At 31.3% G+C, this 26,334-nt stretch overlaps 2 protein-coding genes across 4 annotated transcripts; one reads left to right on the forward strand and one right to left on the reverse strand.

The window, feature by feature from the left end:
- The first annotated feature begins 964 nt into the window (after window positions 1-964).
- On the forward strand, window positions 965-9,972 carry LOC141450672 (uncharacterized). Its single transcript, XM_074121306.1, has 9 exons — window positions 965-1,860; window positions 2,895-2,963; window positions 3,648-3,868; window positions 4,506-4,730; window positions 5,306-5,626; window positions 5,769-5,868; window positions 6,807-6,911; window positions 8,057-8,212; window positions 8,965-9,972. The coding sequence occupies exons 1-9, from the start codon at window positions 1,825-1,827 to the stop codon at window positions 9,013-9,015; spliced, it is 1,284 nt and encodes a 427-aa protein (XP_073977407.1). The 5' UTR covers window positions 965-1,824; the 3' UTR covers window positions 9,016-9,972.
- Window positions 9,973-11,427: 1,455 nt separating this feature from the next.
- Window positions 11,428-25,483, reverse strand: LOC141450671 (uncharacterized). 3 transcript variants are annotated; one of them, XM_074121305.1, is made up of 13 exons: window positions 25,332-25,483; window positions 25,025-25,162; window positions 24,683-24,887; window positions 23,687-24,092; window positions 23,034-23,314; window positions 22,651-22,927; window positions 21,842-22,329; window positions 20,942-21,360; window positions 19,987-20,042; window positions 18,981-19,045; window positions 18,389-18,469; window positions 17,846-18,045; window positions 11,428-11,576 (listed from the first exon to the last, which is right to left on the reverse strand). In XM_074121305.1, exons 2-13 carry the CDS (start codon window positions 25,160-25,162, stop codon window positions 11,571-11,573), a joined length of 2,622 nt encoding a protein of 873 aa, XP_073977406.1. In that variant the 5' UTR covers window positions 25,332-25,483; the 3' UTR covers window positions 11,428-11,570. The 3 variants fall into 3 exon arrangements, with proteins under 3 accessions (XP_073977406.1, XP_073977405.1, XP_073977404.1); XM_074121304.1 differs by lacking the exon at window positions 11,428-11,576 and having other exon boundaries at window positions 12,525-18,045; window positions 22,651-22,924; XM_074121303.1 differs by lacking the exon at window positions 11,428-11,576 and having other exon boundaries at window positions 12,525-18,045.
- Window positions 25,484-26,334: the final 851 nt, after the last annotated feature.

Here is a 26,334-nt window from a genome sequence, read left to right on the forward strand (position 1 = left end):
CAAAAAGGCAGTTTTGATACCTCAAACATAATTTATTAATGATCAAATGTATATAATACATCGAAATGAAAATTAACAATAAAATTATCCCTACTTCAGAGTACAGTAGTGTCCTTGCAAAGGTAGCATTTCTACATAATGTGAAAAATTCAGTTAATGTTGTTGGAGATGGTGACATTGCTCTCGCAGGTACATTTTCTGATGTAAAGTACACACGATGTCCATTTTCTGCTAAATGAACAACCGTTGGATATCGCTCATGAATAGAAAATGATAAAATACGCCATACGGCCTCATTGCTACTTATGTAGCGTCCCAGTTGATATTGGGTGACTTCATCGTTAGATGCATTTGTATTTTCCACTCCAAACACTGCCATATCGCTTCCTTTGTTCACATATTTGCAAATATATTATCGCTTTCACTGAATTGCAGTACTCAGCATTTATGTGTGCGTTATACGTTTTTAGTAGTAATGGAGAATATGGTACTACCCAACGATTATCAACATCAATAGTATTGTTGAGTTCTTTTAGTTTAATGGATTTTCCACCACCTTCGGTATAATTTATTCTCGTATTAATAATTGCAAAAAACTGTTTTTCATGGTTACACTTTTAACAAATATTACTAATTAAATGTTATTTTGATATTTTTAAAATATTTGTTCGGGAGCACCTAGAACCCCAACTATGATTTTAAAAAAACTTTGCAAAAACCTTCCCGGGGATATACCTAATAATTTCCCAAATTTTTACGGCGATTGGATGTATGGTTTTTGAATCTATCGAGTACAAACAAACAAACAGACACACATTCATTTTTATATATATAGATAATGTAATTAATACAAATTCAATATTTGTATGCAAATATAATCTTTGTATTATTTTATTTTGTAATCGCATGGTGTAATATGTCGATTTTATTAATTATCATTTCTTTAACGAAATCTGTACATAAGAAACAACTAAAACGATTCGTTTTTATAGCAATTGTTCCCGTAGTTTGGACAGATTTTTTCATTGTATTTCAAATATAATTGTATTAGAAATTGTTTTTTAAATTATAATTCTAAACCTAATTCCCAGACTTAGATGGACAAATAATTTGCTAGTTGGTGGTTCCTAAATGTTCTAGCTAGATAAAGATTTTTAGTAATTGCAATAGAATCTCAGCTATTTGAAAGTAATGTAAAATTCGAAGTCAAAATATCAGTGGCTGCACTTTGAGTGTTAAAAATTAATATTTGTTTCACATTAATGAGAGAAGTAAGAACTTTCTTAGTTTTTTTTTTTTTTTTTAAAGTCGTATCTATTTTACGTTACTGCAGCAGTTGAATTATACGAGATTCAAATTACTAGCACTCACAAGATCAAATTGGAATTTGGCTTTTACTACATTTGCTCCAGGTATAAACTTTTATTTCAATTTCACCAAATTTAGTAAAACGTTTTATGAGTGTTTAGAACCGGTACATATGTATGTGTTGTCAATAATGATTAATAATATATTACGATTTTTTTTTTGTATTTACAATGGTGGAAATATTTGTTTGAATTCGATATTAAATAATGGATAGAATGGACAGAACATGAATTCATCAAAAAATAAAATTTTGTAATCTTTCCAATAGTAAGAAAAAAACCAAACAATACTTGAAACCAATATTTAAATCATAAGAAAAGAAACGATAATTCTGCTGATGAATAATAAACTAAAAAAGATTGTGAGCCTGATATTGGCTAGAAATATTTATTGCTAGCCGATTTGGTAGAGCAAGATTGGTAAAGCAAGACCTAATCTACCTTGCCAATATAGAATATGTGGCAAACATTACGAAAAGCCTTATCAACTCTTGTAAGTTTTTTTAATTTATGGTAAACTATGTTTATTCAAAATTTATTTATGTAATATTACTAAATAATTACTTTATAGAATCTTTCAAATAATTTTTTGGGCTAATACATCGAATATATTTGGAATTGATAGTGTCAAGTGACCAAAATATATTATTCTACAATTTGCAATTTGTCCATTTATCAAATGTTTTCTGATGAAGGGACTGCCTCATCCTGATGAATAATAAATTACTTTAATCTGTATCTAAATGACTTAATCAACTTCGTTTCTACAGTTAAGCCACAGTTGGAATTGCGCTTCTGAAACCAAAGAGAGCTAGCGGGCTGAAGTTAAATTTTGGAATGCTGTCCCAACTTTTCGTTATTGTAACGGAGCATGAAACATAGCCGAAAATTTTTAGCGCAGTTCCTAATATTGCCTTCACGCTTTTCAATGTTTACTCCCTATAGATAAGATGGAGTTAGCTTTGTTAAAGAGGTTGTTTGAAGTGAGCAAGTAATGAAAAGAAAGACATATTGTTTAAGGACATTCAGCTCGGTCTGTTTTCAGTGAGGCTAATATAGTTAACTTCATCACGTTGGCATCACTCTTGTCAACTGAGTGAGTTAAAGAAATCTTGTGGCATTGGCAATCTATCAACTCTCTTTAAAAGAAAGGCCCAGATACTTTTGCTTGCTAAATCTATGTATTCACAAGTGCAGTTTCTTATTTTGTAAAACTTCACCTTTTAAAGACTTAATTTTAAACGTAATTTGTACTGTAGCGTCTTCCATTTTGATACCACCTGAGATCAAATTTATTTTCTACAAGAGACTTTTTAGAACTTCCGAAACTCTTGGCTTATAGTGTCCAGTCCATGTCTGACAGTATCAAATGCATCAATCAAGAAAAAGTACAGCTAATTTCCGTTGCTTTCCTTTGCAACTTCATATAATTTCTTCACATTATATAACTTCAGCAATAAAATTAACAAAACTGTTCTTTAACCACTCTTCAGCATTTAATTTGCATTAAAATTAAATGTTTTATAGAAGGCCAGAGGGGTGAACGATGACCTAAGAAACTGTAAATTCTTTTGGGATAACTACGGACAGTTTCAGGTAAGTTATTAGTTTTAAGGCCATTATTATTTTAAATGAAAACTTTTATAATTCTGACGGAAAGCAATTTTCATTCTTTAAGAGAGTTAGAGTGTCAGTTTTCATTAGAACATTATCAAATTAAATAAAATCCAAGGCCACTATCGGGAATCCAACACAGTGCTACAATATTTTTTAGCTTTGCGGACCGCGCCTCTTACCACTCGGCAACCTTGGCACCTGGATTCGTGAAGTTCTAGTTGTGTTGTTTATGAAAATTTCCCTCTTCCCTTTGTAGAAACAGAACTTCTGCAAATCATGTCTTGTTGAGGTGACAGCTTCATGTGAACCTCTGGTTTCCTTCTTCTTCTTTTTTTTTTCTTAATCAAACGTTTTTACTATTACTTTTTCTCAAATCACTTTTAAAATTTCCTAAACTGAGAACAGGAATAATTGAATGGATGACTTTTTTCGCTAGAACATCCACTCTATCCTTTCTTAAAGAATATCCTTTTTTTCATACCGACTACACCCTACCCATTTTCGTTTAAAAAGAGATCCGAGAAATAAAGCTTTTTTTTTATCTGTAGAGCGAATCTTTAGAATCACAGAAAGTGTCTGTTACGGCACTGCTCCAATTCCTAAAAATTAAAAATATTAAAAAAACGAATTTAATTACATCATTGAGCCGCCATATTGTTGCAGATTTGGAGTGGACTTTATCCAGTTTTCTGGCCAATACCTATTTTCTATTTTCTGGCTTCTGGAGCTCATGGATCCTTCTTCTTTGTAACATTCATAATCACTTATGGAGAAAACATAGTGGAATGTGTTGAATCGATCCACTTTTTTATTTTGCTATCGATTGCCTTTAGCGGTACGATTCAAAGATGCTTGCATGGAAAGGAAGTGGAAAAACTGTTTTGGTATTTTAACTAATGTTTCAAAATAAATAATTAATTTTTCATGATAAAATTAGTATGCATCTTTTGATTACTTAAAAGATTTTAGAAAAATTAGCTTTAGTTGTTTTGGGAGGCACATCATCAAAGATCTAATGAAGGCTAGTTTGGCGCAGTCTGCTATACTGTTGGCTCTAGGGAGAAGCAGACTGGTCTATCGGAGCAAGATCCGGTTTGCAGAAAGGGAATCCTGTGGCTGTTAGAGGAAGGCTATGGATATTCACGCTTGGAATGTCATTGAATGTTCATTGCTGGAGAATTAAAGAGGTGGGAATCTTTCCTTGATGGTTGAGAGGATCAGATTAAGCTCCAAATTGATGAGGGAAGTTGTTGAAGACTATCAAGTCTTGCACAAAGGAGCAAATGTAAAGCACATCTCGGTATCAGACATACTGTGGTAGAAGAAATGAAGACAAGTTGGTTAGATGGTAAGGTCGATTCCATTCTGTGCGTTTCCGAACTTTGGAACCAGTTCCAGCCTTGATTGTCGTCATGAAACACTTTTGAAAAAGGGTGATTAAGGAATGGAGGATGAAAATATTAGGAAACAGAAAATTTTAGCCAGGGTGCAGCACTAATATCTTGTCTATTCCTTTCTTAGGATTTTAGACCGTGGACTCCATGACTATGAAGATACAATTGATGAACACTCTTTTGCTGTGATTGAAGACTTAAAACAAAAAAAAGACCGCAGGAAAAACGTGTTAACCCGATCTGTCTGCATTCTAATAGCTATTGCTAACATAGCTATGGCAGTGGTTAGGCCAGTGATTAACTATTTAAGCGGTAAATACGAAAATCCAAAAAATGATGATGGTATAAATAGGTAAGTGGTTGCAATTTTAATACCATTCAGTTTTTCGAATTTTTTTGGTGATAGTTCCGGAAAATAGTAATTTTTTCGGCGAACAATAGTAATAAATCTGTGATTTTCTTTATACTCAATAATTTTATTTGGAACATAAAACGAAATTAAAGACGGGATCCTAGAGTTAAGCTCTACAGAGCCTTTCAGTATATTGTACAGTCCCAACACTAGAATGATATCTTAGAGATAAGCAAATATTTACAGGTAAAGAAGAAAGTAGATTAGGCGGAGATGTGCCCAAATCTATGGAAACGCCTTGCAGTACGAGTATGTAAGGTTGAGATAGCTAGTATGCAAATTTGTGTAAATTACGTTAACTGCGGTAAGAGAATGTAATGTAGATGTTCACACAGATTAAAAAATACAAATAATAATGTTATTTAAATAAGACATATTATAATGTTTAAGCACAACGTGTATTAAGTAATAAATTTTAAAAGAAAAATTCTAAGTATCGGCTCCCTTTAATTGTTAAAACTACATTTGATTCCCTATTGTTTTTGGGACAAATATAATTCTTTTGTTTTCGCTAGGTGGTTACCGATTCCTCATTGGTATCCATTCGACTGTAAACCTTGGCCTGCTCGACTGTTCGCCTCGACAATGAGCTACTATGTGATGTTCTCCACCTCTCTAATCGTCCTTACAAACACATTGATATTTCTAATTGTTGCTGAAGAAATAATTTGCGAGCTCAAAGTTGTAGCAGTATTGCTGACAAATATTTCTGCGCGAGCTGACATGCTCATGAAACGTACTAAATTTCACAGGGATGAAAAGAAAGGCAAAATTCAGTTTCAATATCTAAGACTGTGTCTTACACATTGTATTAAACATCATGAAGCAATATCAGAGTGAGTTTGATACTTCAACAAATTAGCAATTTAATAGAAAAGCTATTTAGTTCATCCCCTGATATTTATGAAACAAAATTTGAAATATACATTACCTTGAGTTTGCTAGAAATGTATAGATTACTTTTACTTTTGTTTCCAGGGTATTCAACCTGTTCGACTACATGTACACTTTTATCCTCATGTTCACATTCTTGACCAGTACCTTCGTGATCTGTCTATGTGCAATACTACTAGCAGAGGTAAGTGTTCTGTTTCTAGGAAATCTAGTCTATCTTCAAAATTCCCAATTTACTAAAAACGCCCACAAAAATTTCCCGAATAAAATAAAACTGTAAACTTGAACAATGAACGAGATTAGCCCAGTAGTTAGACCCTGGATTACGATTCCAAAAACCCGGGTCACAGCTCACTGACCGATGATGGAAAATGTTGTCTGTAAAGAAAGAGCGTACACTCCGCAAGCAGCAATGAAAAAAGTACTGAGAGAAGAAGAGATATGAAGGTTTGAAATTTGAAGGATATTGAAATCCCTTAAAATTTAACCTTCTATATCTCATTACCTATTTCTATAACCATGGGAAAATTGTAATTAGTACTAGTTATAGACCTCCCTTTTTCTAAACACTAAGAAGAATGATGTGAAGGTCACCCCCAAAATGCACATCTTCATGAAATTCCGAATCGAAAGACACATCTTTCATGAAAATCGGTTCGCGCGTGTAGGCGCTACGTTGTTTACGTGTTTTTTTTTTTTTTTTCCTTATTACTTATTCTTCCCGTTTACTTATTTACTTATAAATTTACTTATTTACGTATAAATACCCGCTTACTTGTAAATCCCGTTTTTACTTATTTTCAGCAACCTGTTTCTCAAAATATATTATATCTGGGTCGTTGCGAAAAATTACAGTTATAAAGGAGGATTTTAGAAATTTTATCTTTTTTAGGTAAAGAGAAAAAAAAAAATGGTCAAATCTGGGTGTTTTGCTCTTTTTGACGATCAACCCTTATACAACTGTCCATTTTCATTAAATTTAGTTTTAGCAGAAAATTTTCATAATTAAGTTGGAGAAAGTTCGGTGGGTGTTCGAATGAGACTTTTTATGTAATATGTTACTGTAATATTTAATCGTTATATGTGTATATATCTATTAGTAATAACAGATCTTACTTTAAGGGTGATTTGGAACCGAGTTCTAAATTTACATTCATATTCTTATTGTTGAACGAAGTACTTCATATTTACATATTCAGCTGGTATGGACAGAAGCTCCAGGATTTGGTAATTATGCTATCTCAATATTTATTATTCTAATGCACAAAACAGTGATTGAAAGAGGAATTTCCTTCACTAAATTCTGCTCAATAAAGTGCCTATTGTTACAAAAATAGAATATTACTCAATTTTTGGTTGTTTCATTTATTATTTTATACATTATTTGAAAAGACACTTGTAGGAAATGCGTACCCAGAACGGGCCTAAAAATAAATTTACTAGAAAAGTTATAGATCTATGTTTACATAACGCGCCTACGATTTAGAGAAAATTATAGAAGACGTTTCTGAAAAAATCTTAGGGAAGTGAAAAATTCTTTCAGCAAATACGTAGGTATTTTGTTTGAGGAATATTCTTTAAACCCAAAATTTCAGCATCACATTTACACTTAAATTATTCCTAAATGGCATGAGAAAAGTGTAATCTCTCTTCACGCAGAAGTGCCCTTAATCGAAGTGGCAATTTCCAAAGCGAAAATCAACTGCTAGCCCTTAGATTTTCTCTCCCTTGAAACTATCTGGTGAAAAAGCTTTGGGTGCCAATGAGCTCAGATGACCTAAACTAACGAAACAACAATAATTGAAAAGTTGTAGAAACACAATGGTGCAATGAGTATTCCAAGTTTAATAGGAGCCGTTTTTAAGAAAATCTCAAAAAAAAATTAAAAAATTGGTCCAGTATGATGTGGTACTTTTTGGTTGACCTTTTTGACTAAGAGCTCACCGAAGCAACCCCAAAATGTAAACATTAAATTTGAAATTTCTGTAATTTGGGGGGGGTTTATGTTTAAACGCATATACCCACAGGATCTCAAACCAACGCACTTTTCCTTACGGAAAACGAAAATTTTACAATAGAAACTAAAAATTGAAAATCAGCGATTACAATGCTTCCTTCTTACTAGAAGTAAGAGATGGATAAAACGACTTATAAAAAATAGCTGAAAGTACCAACTGAAACAGTTAAAACTATTTAAGAAATTTGAGCATAGTCAGAAGAATACCTGATTATCTTCACATTGATTAGTTCAGATTAGAATACTGTAGAACATCTAGTAAGTTTAAGATACTTTCCAGCATTTTCTAGAAGATTAGTTAATGTTTAATTGGGTTTAAGTTAAATTACAGTAAAAAGAATCCTGATTGTTGCAGAGCGAAGGTCTCAGGGACACTTTGTACTTCACATTATGTTATGATGACATGATGGCTATAAAACACCATTTGTTGATGCTGCAAGCACGATGCCTGAAGCCGTTAAAGTTGTCTCTTGGTGGATTTGCACATGCCTCTATGGATACATTCGGAACTGTTAGTATATTATAAAATAGCGGTTTTCCAGTTAATAAAAAAATTGTATAATATTAAAAGAGCCAATGTAGTGACGTACAAGCAATTAACTTTTGCTAACGTCATTAAGGCAGAGCCGCATTATAGGATTTGAATACAGATTTTATGAAGTAAAAAACAAAGTACAATATAATTTTATTAATTTACGAAGCATTGGTTTTAAAATTGGGTGATTAAATTCAAATGTTATTTAGGGTATTTTTTCATTTATTAATATTTTAAACATATTAATAGAACGTAACTAATTTTGCGATAGTATGATTTCTTAGTTATTGCATTTTACTCAATTATTTATAGCAATTTGCATTCTTATAATATTCGTAAAGCCACAGATAGAAGTAATGAAAAATTGTAATAAGTTCATTGACAATTAGAATATTGATTCTGAGTGGCTGGCCAGACAACCAATGGCACCAAGATACCAGCAGTCTCTCCTTTCTTGTTAAGAACGGAATGGAACAAATGAAAAATTTTCTGTCAAAAATCAAAATTTAGAGTTGCCTTAAAAAATCAAAATAAAAAAAAACGGAAAGATGCATTAGATATCCAGTTTTTACGCTTCACCTAGAAGTGTCTCCTCAGGTTTTTAAGTCAAGGGGGCCTTAATCCCTTCATAACATTCTCACATACCACAATACAGCTAAAAAAAACAACAACAAAAATGGAATAATTTAATTTATTTAGATAAAGTACTTTTCTTTCTCACATTTCAGGTATTAAATTCCTCATATTCATACTTCAACGTAATACAAGCTGCTAAATAATTATTGCAGTATTGAATGTGTTAAGCAAGATGTGAAATGAAAAGTCATTATTGTAATTTTTTTTTTTTTTTATTAAAGCAGTGGTTCCCAATCTTTTTTCATTAGTGTACCCCATTACTTGATTGTTTCCTTAGTGTGAACCCCTAATATATATATTATATATATAAATAAAAAAATAAATATTGGTATTCTTGATTTTACGTATTGTAACTTTAAATTAACAGCAAAACAATCTGAATATCGGTATCGAATCATTCGATATTATCTTGGTATCGAAAAAATACTGCAGTATCGAATGAGTACTTAATTCTTGTCAATTTATATGATATTCAGTTTTATTATAATAATTTTGTAATTAAGTTGTAGGAATCATTTATTATATAATTTTTTCTCATTAATAATATATCTGTATAATTTTTATATCTTCCGCCATAATAACTTTTTTATTGCGTACCCCAGGTTGGGAACCGCTGTATTAGAAGAACCTAGATTAAGAAGTGTTTACCAAATTAGTTTTTTTTAGTATACTATGAGCTTATTTCTGCAACTCTTTTAGAATTTTTTTAAGTAAATATGTAACGGAAAAAAATTAAAAGTAAGAAATATTTGATACAGACACCGATTCTATTTGTAAATCTAATTTATTAATGTTACAGCACCCAATTTTCTTTTATGTCTGTACTATTTTTAGGTCTATTGCACTTTTGTTTCATCGTTACGCTAAGATTAATAAAAGATATAAAGTTTTTTAAGTAGAATAAGAAATAAAAAAAAGAAAATTATATATACATATACATCTTTGCTCTATAAATTTGAACTCGTACATAAGTCATATATCAAACCTTCATGCGTCTTTATTAGAAATCTATGCACTTTTGTTGACTATCTTTTAAGAAGAAGTGGTAAGGTAAGAGTAAGGAGGAAAAATGTACTCAAATAAAAAAAATCTGAACTTTATTTTCTTTCTTTTTTTTCTAATATCACAGTAATTTTACAAATTAAAAATGAAGGAGGGCAATAAATTGTAAAAAGTACACATAATAAAGTACACGTTCAATAAAAGTTCACCTTATTTATATATATTTACATATACATTGCTTTTTATATATTTTTTAAAATTATATTTTACAAATTATTTCCTTTTTTCAACAAACAATTATTTACATTAACAATTTTGAAAAAAAAAAAATATACTGATTTTTTGTTTTAACATAATTGAAACTTAAAAGATAATCAAACAATAATTAACACATCAAAATTTTATTATATACATATTGTACAAGAAAAAATAAAAATATTAATAATGAAAGTAAGTAAAATAAAGTGAATGAAAAAGTGGAGTTGAGAGGTAAAGGAGCAAAGTAGGAAAAACCTGTAAATTCACGTTGAAGGGAAAAGAGAGAAAATTACTTAGAAAACTAAACCAAAAATGTCTTATTACAACTGACTAGATGAATTATTGGGAAGCAAAAAAATAATATAAAATAATAAATTTGAAAATAAACTCTGAAGGATTTTTCTACTAATTAGAAGTTAAGGAACTTTTATAAATAATTTATGCTAAAATTTATTAGAAAATAAAAATAGCAATTCTAAAAAAGAAAAAAAAATATTTCATTAGAAAAAAAAAATTAACTTGCATTTATTTATATTTTTTTTTAATTCTAAAAATGATTTTAAAACATTAATCCAACAATAAAAAGTTTTCTTTAAAATTTTATAAAAGTGGGCACCTGAATAAAAATATAAAATATGAAAAAAAAAAATCTTAAATTTTATAGAAAGCATAAGGGATATTTAAAATTAAAATAAACACCACCCCATGTCTTTCATTTAGTACATAGATAAATTACGATTACATTTTGTATAATTATAAAAAAAAAAAATGTTACGTTCCATTAAACAATATCATTTAGGAAAGAAAAAACCCAATAGTTTAAGATTCCTGTCGTTTTTTCATGAATTTCTTAATTCATTTTTTGGGAGAACTCTTAAGTTTGAGCAAAAAAAATTCAAGCAGGCAAATAAGAAGAGTAGAACCCCGCACTCACTGATAAACGACAAATCTTTTTTTGTTTTGTTTTTCAAAAACTGAGAAGTAAGTTGTTTAGGCGGAGGTTGTTGGAACTGTTTCTTGTTAACAGAAATTATTGGAAGATTTTGTTGTAGTTTTTTGAATTTATAAGGTTGGGCACAAGAAAGATGGAAAGAAAATGATTTTGTTTTTAACAGAAAATTGTTTCCTATCACAATTATGTTTTTCCAAGCTATAGGTTATACAATGAAAATTCTTATTTAACATAAATTAAACTGAATATTTATCAATATTTACAAAATACAATTAAACATTCTGCCTTTTGTTTGTTTTTCTTGTAGTTTTCCACAATTTAGTTTTAACTATTCTTGCAAAACTTGCTTATATATTTTTTATAATTATAATTTCTATAATTATTTTTTGTATATTTTAATAATTGATTCCCCAGCAAATTATTTGTTTTTTTGTTTGTGATTTTACTTTCTCTCTTTTTTTCTTCATCTGATGGTAGCCTGATTATTTAAACCTGAATATATTTAAAAATGGTAATTAATTTGAATTATTATAATTTTTTATATAATTTTCTCTTAGGTTTACAATAAAATGTATTTTATTTTAACCAAATAAAGGAAAATAATTGAAGAATGATTATAACCGCGTAAAAATAAGAAGATTATTAACAGAACATGTTGATAAATGGTGTAAACAAGCAAAACGACAAACATAACTTTTAACACATTTTGATTGGGATCCCATCAGGAACAATGACGAACAAGAATGTCAATCAGGGAACGATTAAAAATACATCAATTACTCCCAGGCTTCACAATTCTAGAATCACACACACACACACACTATTTCAATGGAAGATATTGAGTAAATATGAGCAGAAGTTGAAAAAAATAACTGGATTTTTTGCTGCTTAGCAAAAGTACAGCACAGCAATATATTTCAAAATTGTATGAAATTGCACATTTAGGAACTCACATTCACTCACATTTCTGGTGAACCAATGGCTCTGTCAGCTATATTAACTTGCTAGTCATCACAGGAAGGGTCAAAGTGTAAAGGGTAAGGTATTTGTGGGTTTGTACTAAGAAGTTTCCCCCTTACATGCTATGTCCAAAAATGGCCAGAGAAACTCTTTTCAAACAATCCTTGAATGTTGCTCTACATTTCTACACGCCATTACTAACGCTTCATCATAAGCTTCATAGGGGTTTAAGAGGCTGTGGAGTACACGTCTCTTTGATACAGTTGGAAAGTATTCAACTCTTTAATTCCCTGTGCAGCTCACATGTTGAAGGCCACTAATAGTAGTGCCCGAAACCTAGATCAACTCAATAGATCTACAAAATAGCGCTTCAGCTAGCTTTTACAACTCTTATACTTCTTAGAATTCGAAAATTGATAAAGAAAAAAAAGTGACAATGAATTAATAATACAAAAAAGGATCGCAATGTTGGAAAAAAAAACGCAAAGATCTTGCCGGTGGATCAACCAGCTGCCAGGTATGACGAGTGATTTATTTCCTAAATGTTTGCTAATCTTCAGGATGTTTTAATACGAGGATGTTTTCGTCAGAGAAAATTCTAGAACTTACAAATCAATTCGCTAAGATTAGCACCAGTAAGCAAATGAATCAATCCAAACTCCTTGCAGCTGGCAATCAAAAATACGTCAGCGGATTATAATCATTCTTAATAGACTAATTTAGTCTTGAACAAAAGCTAAAAAAATGAACATATAAACTAAAATTGTATGCGTAAAAATAAAAAAAGAAACATATACTTAATACAAAATTAATTAACTAGCTGTAAAAATGACGTTATAAATAATAAGTAAATAATTGAAATGTAAAGCAAGCCTAAACATACATAACGAATGCACTTTTAAGAGATACTAATGATGATAATTTTTTAAACTTCAAGGTTACTATTTATATTTATACATATGATAATATTCCGATTGGGCAATAACAAAATAAAATAAAGTAAAAGTATTTATTCCAAACTGTAACAATTTTTCACATAAAAGGCATCAATTGTTGATATTAATGATGAATTATATTATCCAACAATTAATGAGACTGCTACTTAGCGTTTCAATTTAATTTGGGAAATCATCTTCAGAGTGAATAGAAATACTATTGGGTCAACTCGCTGAGCATTTGATATTCATTGTACTTAAAAGTTTTCGCTATAGATCCTTTTTCTGATAATAAAAGCCTACTTTGAACTATTATCTTTGATTTTATCCGTGAAAGTATTTATTACTATTATTACTGGTCAGTGAGGAGGGAAACCTTAGCGGTCCCTGGGCCCTTCAGTGCTTAAAAAGCCAATAAAGAAAAACAATAGCAACCGACCAAGGATGAAGAAAATCCAGTCCCGGGCCTGGGCCATTTTAAAATTCACAGATGACCAAAAAGATCGATCAGCCAATTTAGAAGGAAACTGACCATGCTCCTTTACCGTCAATAAAATTGACCAAGAAACAAATATATTATTAATGTATATTAAATTCTATAAACGTCAACAGAACATAGAATTTAATGAATAATAAAAAATAATTATAATTAGAACCGGTAATTTGGAAAAAAATTAAAACAACAATATCTAGCTAAAAATCAGGTGTAATTTAATTGCACTAGCTCTAGATTGCGTCTAACATATCTGCCCTCAAGTTAATACCATAGCATTCGAACTTTTAGCCATCATTAGTGTTATAGAATTTGATTTCCATTATTAAGCTTCATCACACACTAAATTTTAAGCACAGTTTAAATAAATATGGAGATGAAGCTTGAATATGGATGACAAACTGTAAGCATTGATTGGTCAACCTTTTAAGGAAAAAAAAAATGTGAAACTGCAACGATAAACGAAACCATACCACAATTTTAAACAGCTTAAGTTCAGTAATTGTTTCACATAAACGTTTTTACCACATACTAATTCATTAATTACAGTCATTACTGTAAAACTTTACTAAGTAACATTTATTTAAACACATAATAGTGTGGTAGAGGTTTAATACATACAAAAAAAAATTAACAAGTTCTTCACTTAGAATAATCTAACATTTATGTACACGGATTTTGTTAACAAAACGTTACAACTTCCATTAATTTAGTACAGAAATAAATGTTATTTAAGAAGACTAATCATTAGGGAATGGCTTTAACACATCTTTATAAATAAGATGGTCAGAGTTGAATATGTGCTCTAAGACAAGAAGCACTCGCTAATTCATACCTATTCCCCACCAAAATAAAAAAAATCAAAACAAAAACAAATCCTACTCCATTTTGAGATTAACAGAGTGATTTCTAGAGCTGATACTTCTGCAATCAGATTTTCTTTATAAAAAAAAAAACAAACAAGGAGTCGACTAATAGGCTGCAGTTAAAGGAATTACGAGTTTTAAACTGTACTTTGTGTACACCAGAATTGGGTTGAAAACTAAAATAATCGATGGTAACCAAATTATGGAACCGTAATGTCAGTTATCGATTTGCTTCTTTTTTTGCTTAGTTTTATTAATTTCGGTTTTAGATTTTCAACAATTTTAGAGGAACTGTTTCACCTTTATTTTTAATATAATCAATGAGATTAAATCAACTTTTTTCTTAAAAGAGAAAATCCACTTGAATGACAATTAATACTGCTAAAATAAAAGATAAGTTTTTAAGACTTTTACGTTCACAACTGCTATTCAGGGTACCGTTGACGGACTCTTCAATAAGAGCAAACAAATGAGAGTTAACTCAAGGAAGAAAGAAAGCTTTAGTCTTACTGGGAGTTGGAGTGAGTAAAAATATCTAAACGCCACTTAATTGACACATAATTGTTGGAAAATAAAAAAATCTACCAACAAATCAACCTTTATTTATAAAACTCTGTTTCTTCTAAAAAAAAAAAAAAAGGGAAAAATAAATACAATTATTAATTTTTTTAAAGAAATCTTTAGTAGCACGTAGAATTTACTGCAAGTGACTACTTAAAAAAAAATAAAAACAATAAAGAAAGATGAACATTTATCCAAAGAATGAACTACAAACTTTATTCTTTCATCAGTAACAAATAATGGTGAAGCAAAATTCGTCAATACAGGTAACTCATGGTAAGATTGCAAAAATTAGTAGGAGCAATAATTTTTACTGAGCACCTATCGCTTCATAAATGAAATACAAAATTTAAAAAAAAAAACTAGTACGTTTTGTGCAGAGAAAATAAATAAAATGAAATAAATAATGATAAAATTACACTGATTTCATTTCAAAAATAAATAAATTTACATATTATAATAACATCACACATAAATATCACAGACAGTCTAAGAAAAAAGAAAAATTACAGGTCAAATTTGTAAATAAAATTTAGATAACTGTTTTTTTAATGCAATTAATAGGAACTTCATGTAACGAAAGCACACACACAGACACGCACACACATAAAAAAAGAACAGTGAAAGGTAAGTATCGCAAGATCATTTCGTCACGAAAGTTTAGCAACTACAAAACCGGGTCATATTGGTCTCGAGAACGAGAAAAGAAATACATATGCTTTACCGAACGCCTTTTCTCGCTAGCTTCCAATACAAATAAAGGAAGAAATCATGTAGTTATTAAAGCTGTTAACCCTAACCTGGGCAAGTAAAGCAATGTTTATGCCTTTGTTTTTTTGTACGCTTTCCAATTGAATTAGCTATTGTAGACGTTTCCGTTTTTTCGCTGTTACAGCAACTAACTTTTTCCATAACAACACTAACAACTTTTTAAATTCGAAGAAAAATTGAGAATCCGGTTATGTCATCAAGATGTAGTCTTTTGGAGCTTTCATTTTATGGCATTGCAAATTCAGCCCCCCCAAAAAAGATAGGTCAATTCGCACGATTACGGACGGAAACCCTAGGCCAAAAGCAGGAGAAAAATCGCATAAGTAGATAGGTCAGAAGATACACCAATCTTAAAACAATGTTAAAAAAAATATATAACTGACAACAGTATAAGCCCTGAAGATGAAATAGCCCCTTAGGTCAAAATCTTGGAAAAAATAAAAAATAATAACTGAAGTTGGTAACATTCTAAAGAATAAATTCCTTCTTAAAAAATCAAAATTGTAACTCTTGAAACAAATCCGAAACGGCAGCTGCAGGAGATGGTCCCATTGCTCATGGTACTTTTGATAAGCTATCCAATATCTTATCTCGTACTCTAACTGAGTCGGTAAGCACAGTTATACAACACTGTGACTAATCTCTCTTCAGCCTCTCCCTTTCCACTTCCTTTGTTTGTGTAGTCAAGTCTGATTTCTGCTGAGCTATGGTCGTTAGAGCTGATATTACTGCTTGTAATCGACTATTTAAACTTTTTCCTTTGTACACAGCGCTTCATACTCTTGCTATTTCTTACAAGGCTTTCGCTTACTAAAACGTGCACTATTTAGGCTCAAAACTCATTCCGAACCCATTTTCTAAAGGGTTAACATATGGAACAGTATATTGCATGTACGATATCTAGCGCTAGTATTCTCAGCTGGAGCAACTTAGCACACATTCTTCACAGTAATATTCTTCAGGTTTAATCGCCATTTTGGAAGAGCTACTCTCCAGGAGATAAGACGCCAGAACTACTATATTTTAAAATTTTTAATAACCAAATTATTTTGTCAGAAAACCTCTTCGTAATACGTTATTCTGTAATGGTTTTTGTCTACAATGCATCAATTCCCAAAAGCTCACAATCAATATATGAATAAAATCTATGTTACAAAAATAAATAAATAAATGGGATAATTTTTTTGCAAAGAAAATTATTAACATGTAAAAAACTACAAAATGGATGCCATACAAAAGAGGTTAACCTGTATGCTGCGAAAGAAAACCAAAAATGGAATAAGATATACTTATAATTTTGTTTGATGTTCCCAGCTTGAACTCCTAAATTCTAACCGATTAAATAATCCGGACATTCATACATTTTTAGTAAACTGGTTTTTGAGGTTTTTAGGAATTTCATTTTCTTTTATAAAATAATAAAAATGTTCAATCTGTCCGATTGAGAGTGGTTATTTCATCATGAGTGTTTGTTTTAATGCTAAAAAATGTTACATTTTATAACTATAAATGTGGTTGAAGAGAAGTGAATTGAAATATCTGTACTTTACTATTTAATGCTACTTTATTTTATTAGGGTTTTGCGCTGTGCAATAGGTTTAAAACTCAATCATTGCATTTCAAGCAGCGAGAATCGGTTTAAATTTAAACTGACAATTGTTACGGTTATTTTGAGTTGGGTTCAATAAAACGGAACACCCTACGTATCTGTAGTTTAGCCTCTACCAAAGGAAGAGTCGGGTCCTTGAGGAAAGGTGTCTTTCCAAACTTTCTTCAAAAAACGTTCTTGAATTCTTTTTCATTGCTACTAGGACTTCAAAAACGCAACGGAACTGTGCCTATAAAGGCTCTAATCCCAATTTGTGCCCTCCTAGTACTGAAAAAAAGAGGTGGGACTCATATAATTAAATTTTTACCTATAAAATCAGTCGCTGAAAATGTATGAAAATCAAAAATCGGAAAGATTGAAGAAAAGAAACAGCTATGTTGAAATGGAAATGTCAATGAATGAATACGCCAGAATTATGGATCTAAAACGCAAGTATTCAAAAAAAGTATTTGTTGTCTAATAGGATTTTTAATTCGAAAACTTGCTTGAAATACTAAGATCTTATTCAGTGATGCGAAGAGGCGTAGGAGTACATGCCTGTATTTCTGTAATGGTTGATCTATTACCTGACTCCTACGAAGGATGCTCCTACCACTGCCAACTGAAGTAGTCCTCAAGCTTGTATTTCTATGAGTTGTTGACGTGACACTGAACTTCCTGTTGTCATCTTCGTCATCAACATCAACTCCACCACTGGCTTCCTCGTCCTCCAACTCTTCCTCCTCAGAATAGCCACGTTGCTCATCAGATAGATCTTCGTCTATCTCTACATAATTAGAAATGTTTACTGACTACGAACAGAATATGTAGTAATCAATCACAAATCAAATATTGCAAAATGTTCTTGAAATCCTTTTAATTTTAATTAGAGAGCATTATCCGAATTCGAAGATGTTTAAGAACTAACTGTAAAACCTCTGGACACAAATATTTGTCCATATATACAGTGCAATTTCGATTAGTAAGATTGTCACTTAGGGAGCCACAATAGATCTTTTAGATCACCTTGGATTCAGCTAATAGTCTTTAATCTCACATCTGATCAAAATATCATACACAGAATGCGTCATTTATAGTAAATAAAATATGGAAAGCTTACTAGTACTTACTTTTATATGAAGAAGTGGAAGTTGCCGAAGAGTCCTCAAGCACATGAACTCTTCTGCTACCCTTCGATTTATAAATTAAACCTATAACAAAAACGATAAGTTAAAAATTATAAAAAAAACTTCAAACCTGAAATAAAAAATTACAAAATAAAATATGATACAAAAAACCAAATTACAATCTTCTACATTTATTACCACGTGACATATATTTCCCTTGATTATATATAATATATATATATTAAAGCTACTAACAATAGTTACGAATAAACTGCCTTAAAAAAATATACAGGTGAGATGTGTCGGATTTATAGTGGTGACTGCATCGTGTAGGGGTAGAGATTTACATTGCACTCAGCGTAAATAAAAATAATAAATAGAAAAGTAATATTTTTGCAGCCAAAAGTCAGATCCGCCGAATGTAGAAAATACTTACTATTGCGAACCATAATTTGCCAATTTTTAGGTTGAAAAACGCAGGTTTACATCAACTTTTTGTTGTTGCTAATGAGATAAACCTCATTTCTATGGCGAACTTATAAATTGAAGAAGGAAGGAAGAAATAAAGCTAATTATATAAATTTAAAGGACTAACCGGAAGTTGAAGGTGTGTCTGACTCTTTGTCTGGGATTGTACTCTTTGAATCAAATTTCTTTCTACTGTAAACAAAATCAAAAGAGCTCTAATTAAAAAATGGTAAAATTGAAGCAATTCATCTGTTTGGCGGATAAATTCGTACTATTCTATTTTAGGATTATCTTTTTCTGTTTTTGATTCGATGTTAAAGCAGATGAAAGTTGTCATAAGTCAAGTACAAATGAAGTCCAGATCCGACATCTTCCCGTCCGAGTTTATCAAGGAGTGCTCAGCATGAGAGAACACTCGGCATATTTGCACCTAAATCAGTGGAAATCGATATCCAACTGTTGCCATGAAATTAACGGAAAATCGTTCGTCATCATAAACATGTTTTTCGCTTGACTTGTTACAGATGAAAAAATAGTGGCATAGTTTGTTTAAATCCATATAGAACACTAAAGTCACCACCAAGACAAGGCCTTCTATCTCAGATTATGATGGAAGTCTTTTAGGACATGGAAGAATAATGGATGGTAACATTCGGTTTGGCAGCAGAAGCATTAGACCTTATCACTGCACTGTATTGCAAGCAACTCCCAATGTGGAGGAGGCAATTCAACACAAATGTCCAAATCGTCAAATCCGACGTGACAATGTCCCCAGATGTGGTGCAAACATGCATAAATAAGCCATTGGAGATAACACTGGGAAATTCTTCTCCCAAAATACTATTTCCCAGATTTTGCCCTTCCAACCATCAACTTTTTTATTCTGAGACTAAAGAACTAGGCGACTGGTGCGAATGATCTTCAGAAAATCCTTGTAAAGAATTTTTTTACGAGCAAATGAATTCTAGACCTTACAAATCGATAGCTCAACAATATAATCAATTGGTGAGCGAATTTGATCAATTAGTTTTCTACAGAGGAAAAAGCGGTACGAATTTAGGCGTCAACTCAATAATTCGAATTATTTTATACTTTAGACACATAGTAATAAAGAAAATAAAAATGGCACTTACTTTGCTACAACATCTTCGAAGGCCGACTGGATTATTCTAGCCATTGGATTAGTCACCTGAAAATGGTCATCTTTAATAAAAATGTAAAAGAAAAACTTGTAAATGTCTTTGATATAAGTATGTCCAGGTGTACCAAACACGATGTGTAAAAATAATCAAATAAGTGTTCAATTAAAGAAAATCGATCTTTAAAATCTCAAAAAAGCTAAAAATCCATTTAGTAAAGTGAACTTCTGATTGAGGAATTTGATAACTAAGTTACAGTCGGGTCCCTTTGAAGAACCAAATCGAAATATAAAGTTTTTCGTATTCTTAAAGATACTTAATTTCTCCAATAAAAATCATTAATCGAATTTTTTTAGGAAAAATGTTTCAAGTAAAAGTTTTAGATCAGAGGAAGAGAAATATTGTCAATTTCAATCTGTTTTTTTACTTTTGCCAGCTTTTGACCCAGGAGCTAAGTCATGATTAATTAACAATTCTGCATTAGTTTCGCTTACATAATTAATAAAACTGAACTTTAAAATTTATTGAATGAAAACTGACAAGGTTAATAGTTGACTCTAATACAATGAGCAAAAATAAATGAAAAATAAGACTAAAACTGAAAATATTTCTTCTCCTATGGACGAAAAAGTCACTAGACAAACATTAAACATTACAGATCTACATCTATGCAACGAGCATAAGAAGTGTAACGATAATCGTTGGCGGCTTTACTCAATAAAAGAAAAAAAAATCTTTCATTAAGATTGCAATTCCGGAGGAAACCTTATTGTCACCTAGGGTCATTCAACAAGCAAATTTTTGGCTCATTACTTTTTGATTAATTTCAAGGAAAGATCGAGTTTCTGAGATTTGCTGCTGAACTTTATGCTTTGTAAGAAATGTTGGTTGATAATTGTCATTACAATATTAGTTTTTTAGTTATAATATAACAGATAAGTAAATTTACCCCTTTAAGCCTTTCTGCCCGTCTCCTACTGAGCTCGGCTCGTAGATCAAGACTTGGCTTGTTGATATTGTTGCCATGTTTACTTGCAATCATCGTCAATTCTTCCTTTTTGCCTTCCCTACGCTTTTCTCGTACTTTCTCACCACTAACCTCACCTAACAAAATTTCCCTTTTTCTTTTTAACTCTTTATTTTTTTTTTTCTTTTTAATAACTTTCTTTATTTCTACTACATCTTCCTTAATATTTTCTCCACCATCGTCAGCACCATTTCCGGAGTTTATGTATTGTATGTCAGGATCTGGACAACTTACACATTTATCTTCGCTTAATTTAATAACCGAATGATTGTTGGATTTTGGTCGATTTTCTGTGGTTATTGTTAGCGAAGCGCGGTCTATTCTCACTCGCTGAGGTTGCCCTAAAAATAAGAAACAATCTTAATTGTATATGTTAAGTAAAATAAAAGCAATTATTATAATAAGGAAATCTGATGGTAGTATTCAAGGGAATAACTGATGGCTTCCCCACTTCTTCTTAATGTTTTTTCGACAACAGACCTCATAAAATAGCTCAACTTCGAAACTTAAAAAACTCGAAAATATGGAGCCGAAAATGAGAGTAGAATTACCGTTTGTTTAGGTCAAACATCAAGGACATGTTTTAAATTAAACGAATTTTTGTTTATGAAAAGTAATCCCGCTCTACTTCTTAACAAAGAGTGGAAATTGATGTCAGGGGCGCTATGTTACTTCAATCCCTGCGATAAAGAACTTTATAATTCATAAATAAGTCCCTTCTTATTATCTTAAGTTTATCAACTCCTTGTAGAGCCCAGATCTCTCGTAAGGAATAAGATGAAGACTAGAATTTATAATATTAATAGAGATACCTTTACTCACCACATTCTTTAAGGATGACACTCTTCTTTTTATTAGAACTCATCAAAGGGCTCGTCTCTTTGTTCACAGTTGTTACTCGCCGCCCTACAGTCTCCTGCGAGTAAGATTTCCTATTGTGTGAATCTGTCGGAGAACACCTCTGCGGACTGTCTTCCTCCTCACTGTGTCTAATCTCCAAACATTCTTCTTTATAGTTTTCTGTTTTCTTTTCAATTTTTTTCAAAGAATTATCATCACTGGAACTCTTTAGACAGATTTTCTTATTGCCTGGAGTTATGAATACACTTGATTCAAATTTCCTTCTTCTCGCTTCAAATTTAGGATCCAAGGACGATTCCTCTGGTTTACTACACTCCTTCTGCTTCTTTTCATTTATATTTTCTACAATCCGGCTGGTGGTGGATTTTTTATCATTTCTGTGTGGTTTGTTTTCATCGGCAACTCTTTGACTCGGTGATGTGTGTCTTGAAACTTTAGAATTTCTTGAACTGAAAATTAAGATTCAATACTTAGTTAAAGTTACAATGTATGCAAAACATGGAAAGATTTTATACTCTGACGGGCATTTTTCTTTAATGAAAAAGCTTTTTTAGTCAGATGCTGAAGTGACGAGACCGAAGTTTTAAATATAATGAAGATAAACTGTATGGCACAAATCGATTGATTCCTGATGATCGATGAAAATCGTAATGCAAAATATTAATTATTATGTTTAATTTAAAACGTGTTGTTCACAAAGCATCAGGTTAACATTATATATAATTTGAAGCAATCGTTATTATAAAAAGTTAAATTAATAGAGCAGGTACCTGAATTCCCGTTTATGTTGAGAGATAACTTTTTTATGATGAGATTTCCAACGTGGTTTTGATTCTGGAGGGTGAGTTTGGACTATAGACCTGTCTGGTGATCTTTTAGGAGATCTCCTGTGGCGTCCACAGCTTGGTGAGGTAGATCTGCGTTTTAAATTTGTAGTTAATGGGGATTTTCTTCTTGAGGGCGAACCGTTATTTCGATAGGTTCCTTTGTGACCAAGGGAGGACGGCGAATTGCGTCTTCGAGGAGACTCGGACATTCTTCTTCCTACTGAGCAAAGTTACAAATAACTCGTTTTTTGTTTTACAAATTAATAATTATTCATTAAAATAAATATTTTTTACTATGTTCTTAAAATAATTGAAATTACACTGACCACCGCGCTTATTAGAGAAGGGAGATCGCGATCTGGCGCCATATTTGGTGGAAACATTGCTCCTACTGCTTGCAGGTGATCTGGAGAATCTGCGCGGAGGAGTATGCGAAGATCGCCGTCTTTTTTGTCGCGATGGTGATGGTGAACGTCTTCTGGGCGGCGGTGGTGACGATGGAGAGAGTCTCTTCCTTAATGGGGGTGATTGGATTCGGGGCGAAGTCACTGGTGAAGAACTCTTTCTCGAACTCTGCCCACTGGGTGTCTGAGATCTTGTGCTGGAGCTGAACAACATTAATTGAGAGATATAGTTTGCAGAAAAAAAATTATATTAAACAGACTCATCCGACCTTCTCCAACAGCGGCAATTATGTCACTCTAACACGCAAAGTTGGTGAAAAATTGCAATTTACCAACTTTCAATGGCAAAATAATGACCTTGTTCGTCACTAACTCAACAGCCAAAATGATTTAGAATAATCAATGTTTCAATAATTCAATCTAAACTTTTCTATACTTATACTTTATACTTCTATCTTTGCACTTATACTACAACTATTAAACCCAGAACCTATTTAAAAGAAATAAAATAAAATAAATAATTTTATCACAAATTTGTTGCTACGAAAAATAAAAAAGTATTTAAAAAAAAAAACCTCTGTTTTAAGGATGAAGATTTACTAGCTGAACCAGATTTGCCAACATCAGTCGCATTAGAGTTTGCTTCATTAGATTTGGTTACTGTTTTGTTCTGTTTTGATTTATTTTGATTTGACTTATTATTTGTAGCAGACAAAGTTCCTTGGCTGAATTCTTGTTCCATTTCATCCATCAACCTGTCGAGACTGTCGTCATCATCGTGCAATGTTACCGTATCCCCTTCAAAATCCAGCTCATCTTCATCAAAATTAATATTTTCTGTTTGATCACAATCTGAATTCTTATTGGAATCTGAACTGCTTTGTGTATTTACTGTGGTGTTATTACTACTTTTATCTTCTTCACCATCTTTGTTTTCGGCCACTTCTACTGAAGTATTGCTTTTGAACCGAACCCTCAAAGCTAAAAACAAACAAACAAGAATCAAACATAAGAATCACACAATTAATTAACTGCAATTAGATTAATTCTTTGCAAATAAAAGTTTTCTAGAATGGCATATTAGAAGAAATCGGAAAATCTAATAAGAAATGATGGGTACTTTTCCGTTAGCCGGGCGCAAATGTCGCCAATTATTGTGAACCAAACGCGAGCCAAGTCAACGGAATAAAAGTCGAAAGCGTTCAACTATAAACAAATATTAATTAATATTAAGCAAAACAAGTTCAACTATAAACAAATATTAATGAATTGTAAAGAAAACACTTTTACCCAAAACTGTTTTTCGCTTGTGCCCGGAAAAGTACCGAAATAAATTTTACAGCAAAACGTATCCACCAATAACTGTATCATTCTACATGAGTTTAGGAGTGGTTTATATTTTACACTCGTAACCATACTACAAACATAATCACCGATTAAGTTATGAATGCAATTAATCTGAGTAACAGTGAAAATTAGATTAACGATAGAGAACGATTAAGTAGTTGAAATTGCATTGCATTTTTTTCAACTTATAAATCGATAAAACAGAATTTATTGAACGGACTCACATTTTTCCTTTTCCTGGAGTTTTTCTTCTTTTGATTTTCCACCTTCCTTGACATTCAACTGTGTTCTGACTGTTCTGTTACTATCTCCACTTCCATCTATTCCATTTCTAACAGGACTTGATTCAGGAACCTCCACATCATTTCTAGGATCGGTGGGTACAATGGCAATTAGGTTTGGATTTGATGTAAGACGAAAGAATGATTGCTAAAATAAAATGACAAAAATCATTATTACAATGAATAGAAAAGATCAATAGAGATGTAAAACAATCGAAAAAATATTATAAACTCAAAATTTAAAACAAACTTAGGTTATTAATTGTTCAAGTAAATGCCGTTTACCTTCTCAAGTTGTCTATGAGCTGTAACTGAAGCAATAGGTCTTCGAATAGATTTTCTTGGGCGAATCGTTTGCAAAGCAGCCAATCTCAGAGCTTCCAAATCTTCATCGTCTTCCATTATGAAAAGTTTTTGTACCATCTGTAATTAAGTAAAATACCTTAATATTAAAGTCTCCTTATAGACTGGAAAGCTTATCTGCGTTTGTTGAAATTCTGAATGGTTAAGTTTTTCAGTGATGACAATAAAAAGAAAATACAGAATAATGTTACGAAACACACATTCACAATTAAATAGGCATAATAATTACATGAAATGAAATATATTTCCACTTGTTTAGACGCTTCTAAGCTACAGTACTCCCGACAAATTCTCTCCTGACATTAAAATAAATACCAAGCCCTAATGTTCCTGACATATGGCAGCCATATTGATTTATTTTCATTAATATATTTTCTTCCATTTAACCATCAATATTCTCTTTTCTTAAGTAATAAAACTTTAAACATTAAAATAAAACATAAAAAATTATTTATTTGTGTTAATAGAATAACTATCCTTCATTTACGTAACCTTTTGTATAAGTTATAAAATGCTGATTGTTGGTTACACTGATAAGTAATATTTGAATTTAAAAAGCACACAAATTATATTAAATTAACTAATTATTTAATTTACCAAGTGCCAAAAATTGTAAGTTACCATTGTGGTAACTAATCCCTACTAATTCTGAAAGAATTCAAGTCATAAAATTAGTGCTTAGTAAAAATTAGAAAAATTTTGAATGCAAATAACAGCATAATGCCATTTTTTTGTAAGTGCAAACTTCAAAATAATACGTATTCTTTTTCTTTTTTTTATTTAAGACGATTCAACGATAATTTTTTATCGTTTTATTTTTTTTCAACGATTTTATATTTAAGACGATTGAAGTATTAGATAATTAGCGTCTTCTTAAGTCTTCTCAGTTGCCCTGTGCGCCTGAGAATGTTCTCGCGACTAACTTGACAGTCACTAAAGTTGTCTGTGCAGAGGCAGAGTAAGTACGACTTTTGAATTGATTAACTACTGGGAAACGTTAACAGAATTTCTTAAAAATAAAGTCACAGATCATTTAAATTCTGTATTCCGTTTAGTATTATTGCCGCTTCAGATTCTCAGGTTTTGGCTGAGAAGGCACACCTAGCAATGCGACTTTCCTGCTAACCACTTGTGAACACTTCTTCCCATTAATATGAATAAACTTCAATACTGAATAACATTACGCTCTTCTTAAGAAAAATCAATTTTTTTTATTTATTTTTTATTTTTGT

The sequence above is a fragment of the Rhodnius prolixus genome, unplaced genomic scaffold, assembly GCF_049639745.1.
Source record: "Rhodnius prolixus isolate KJV_2025 unplaced genomic scaffold, Rpr scaffold_8, whole genome shotgun sequence".
Classification (NCBI taxonomy): domain Eukaryota; kingdom Metazoa; phylum Arthropoda; class Insecta; order Hemiptera; family Reduviidae; genus Rhodnius; species Rhodnius prolixus.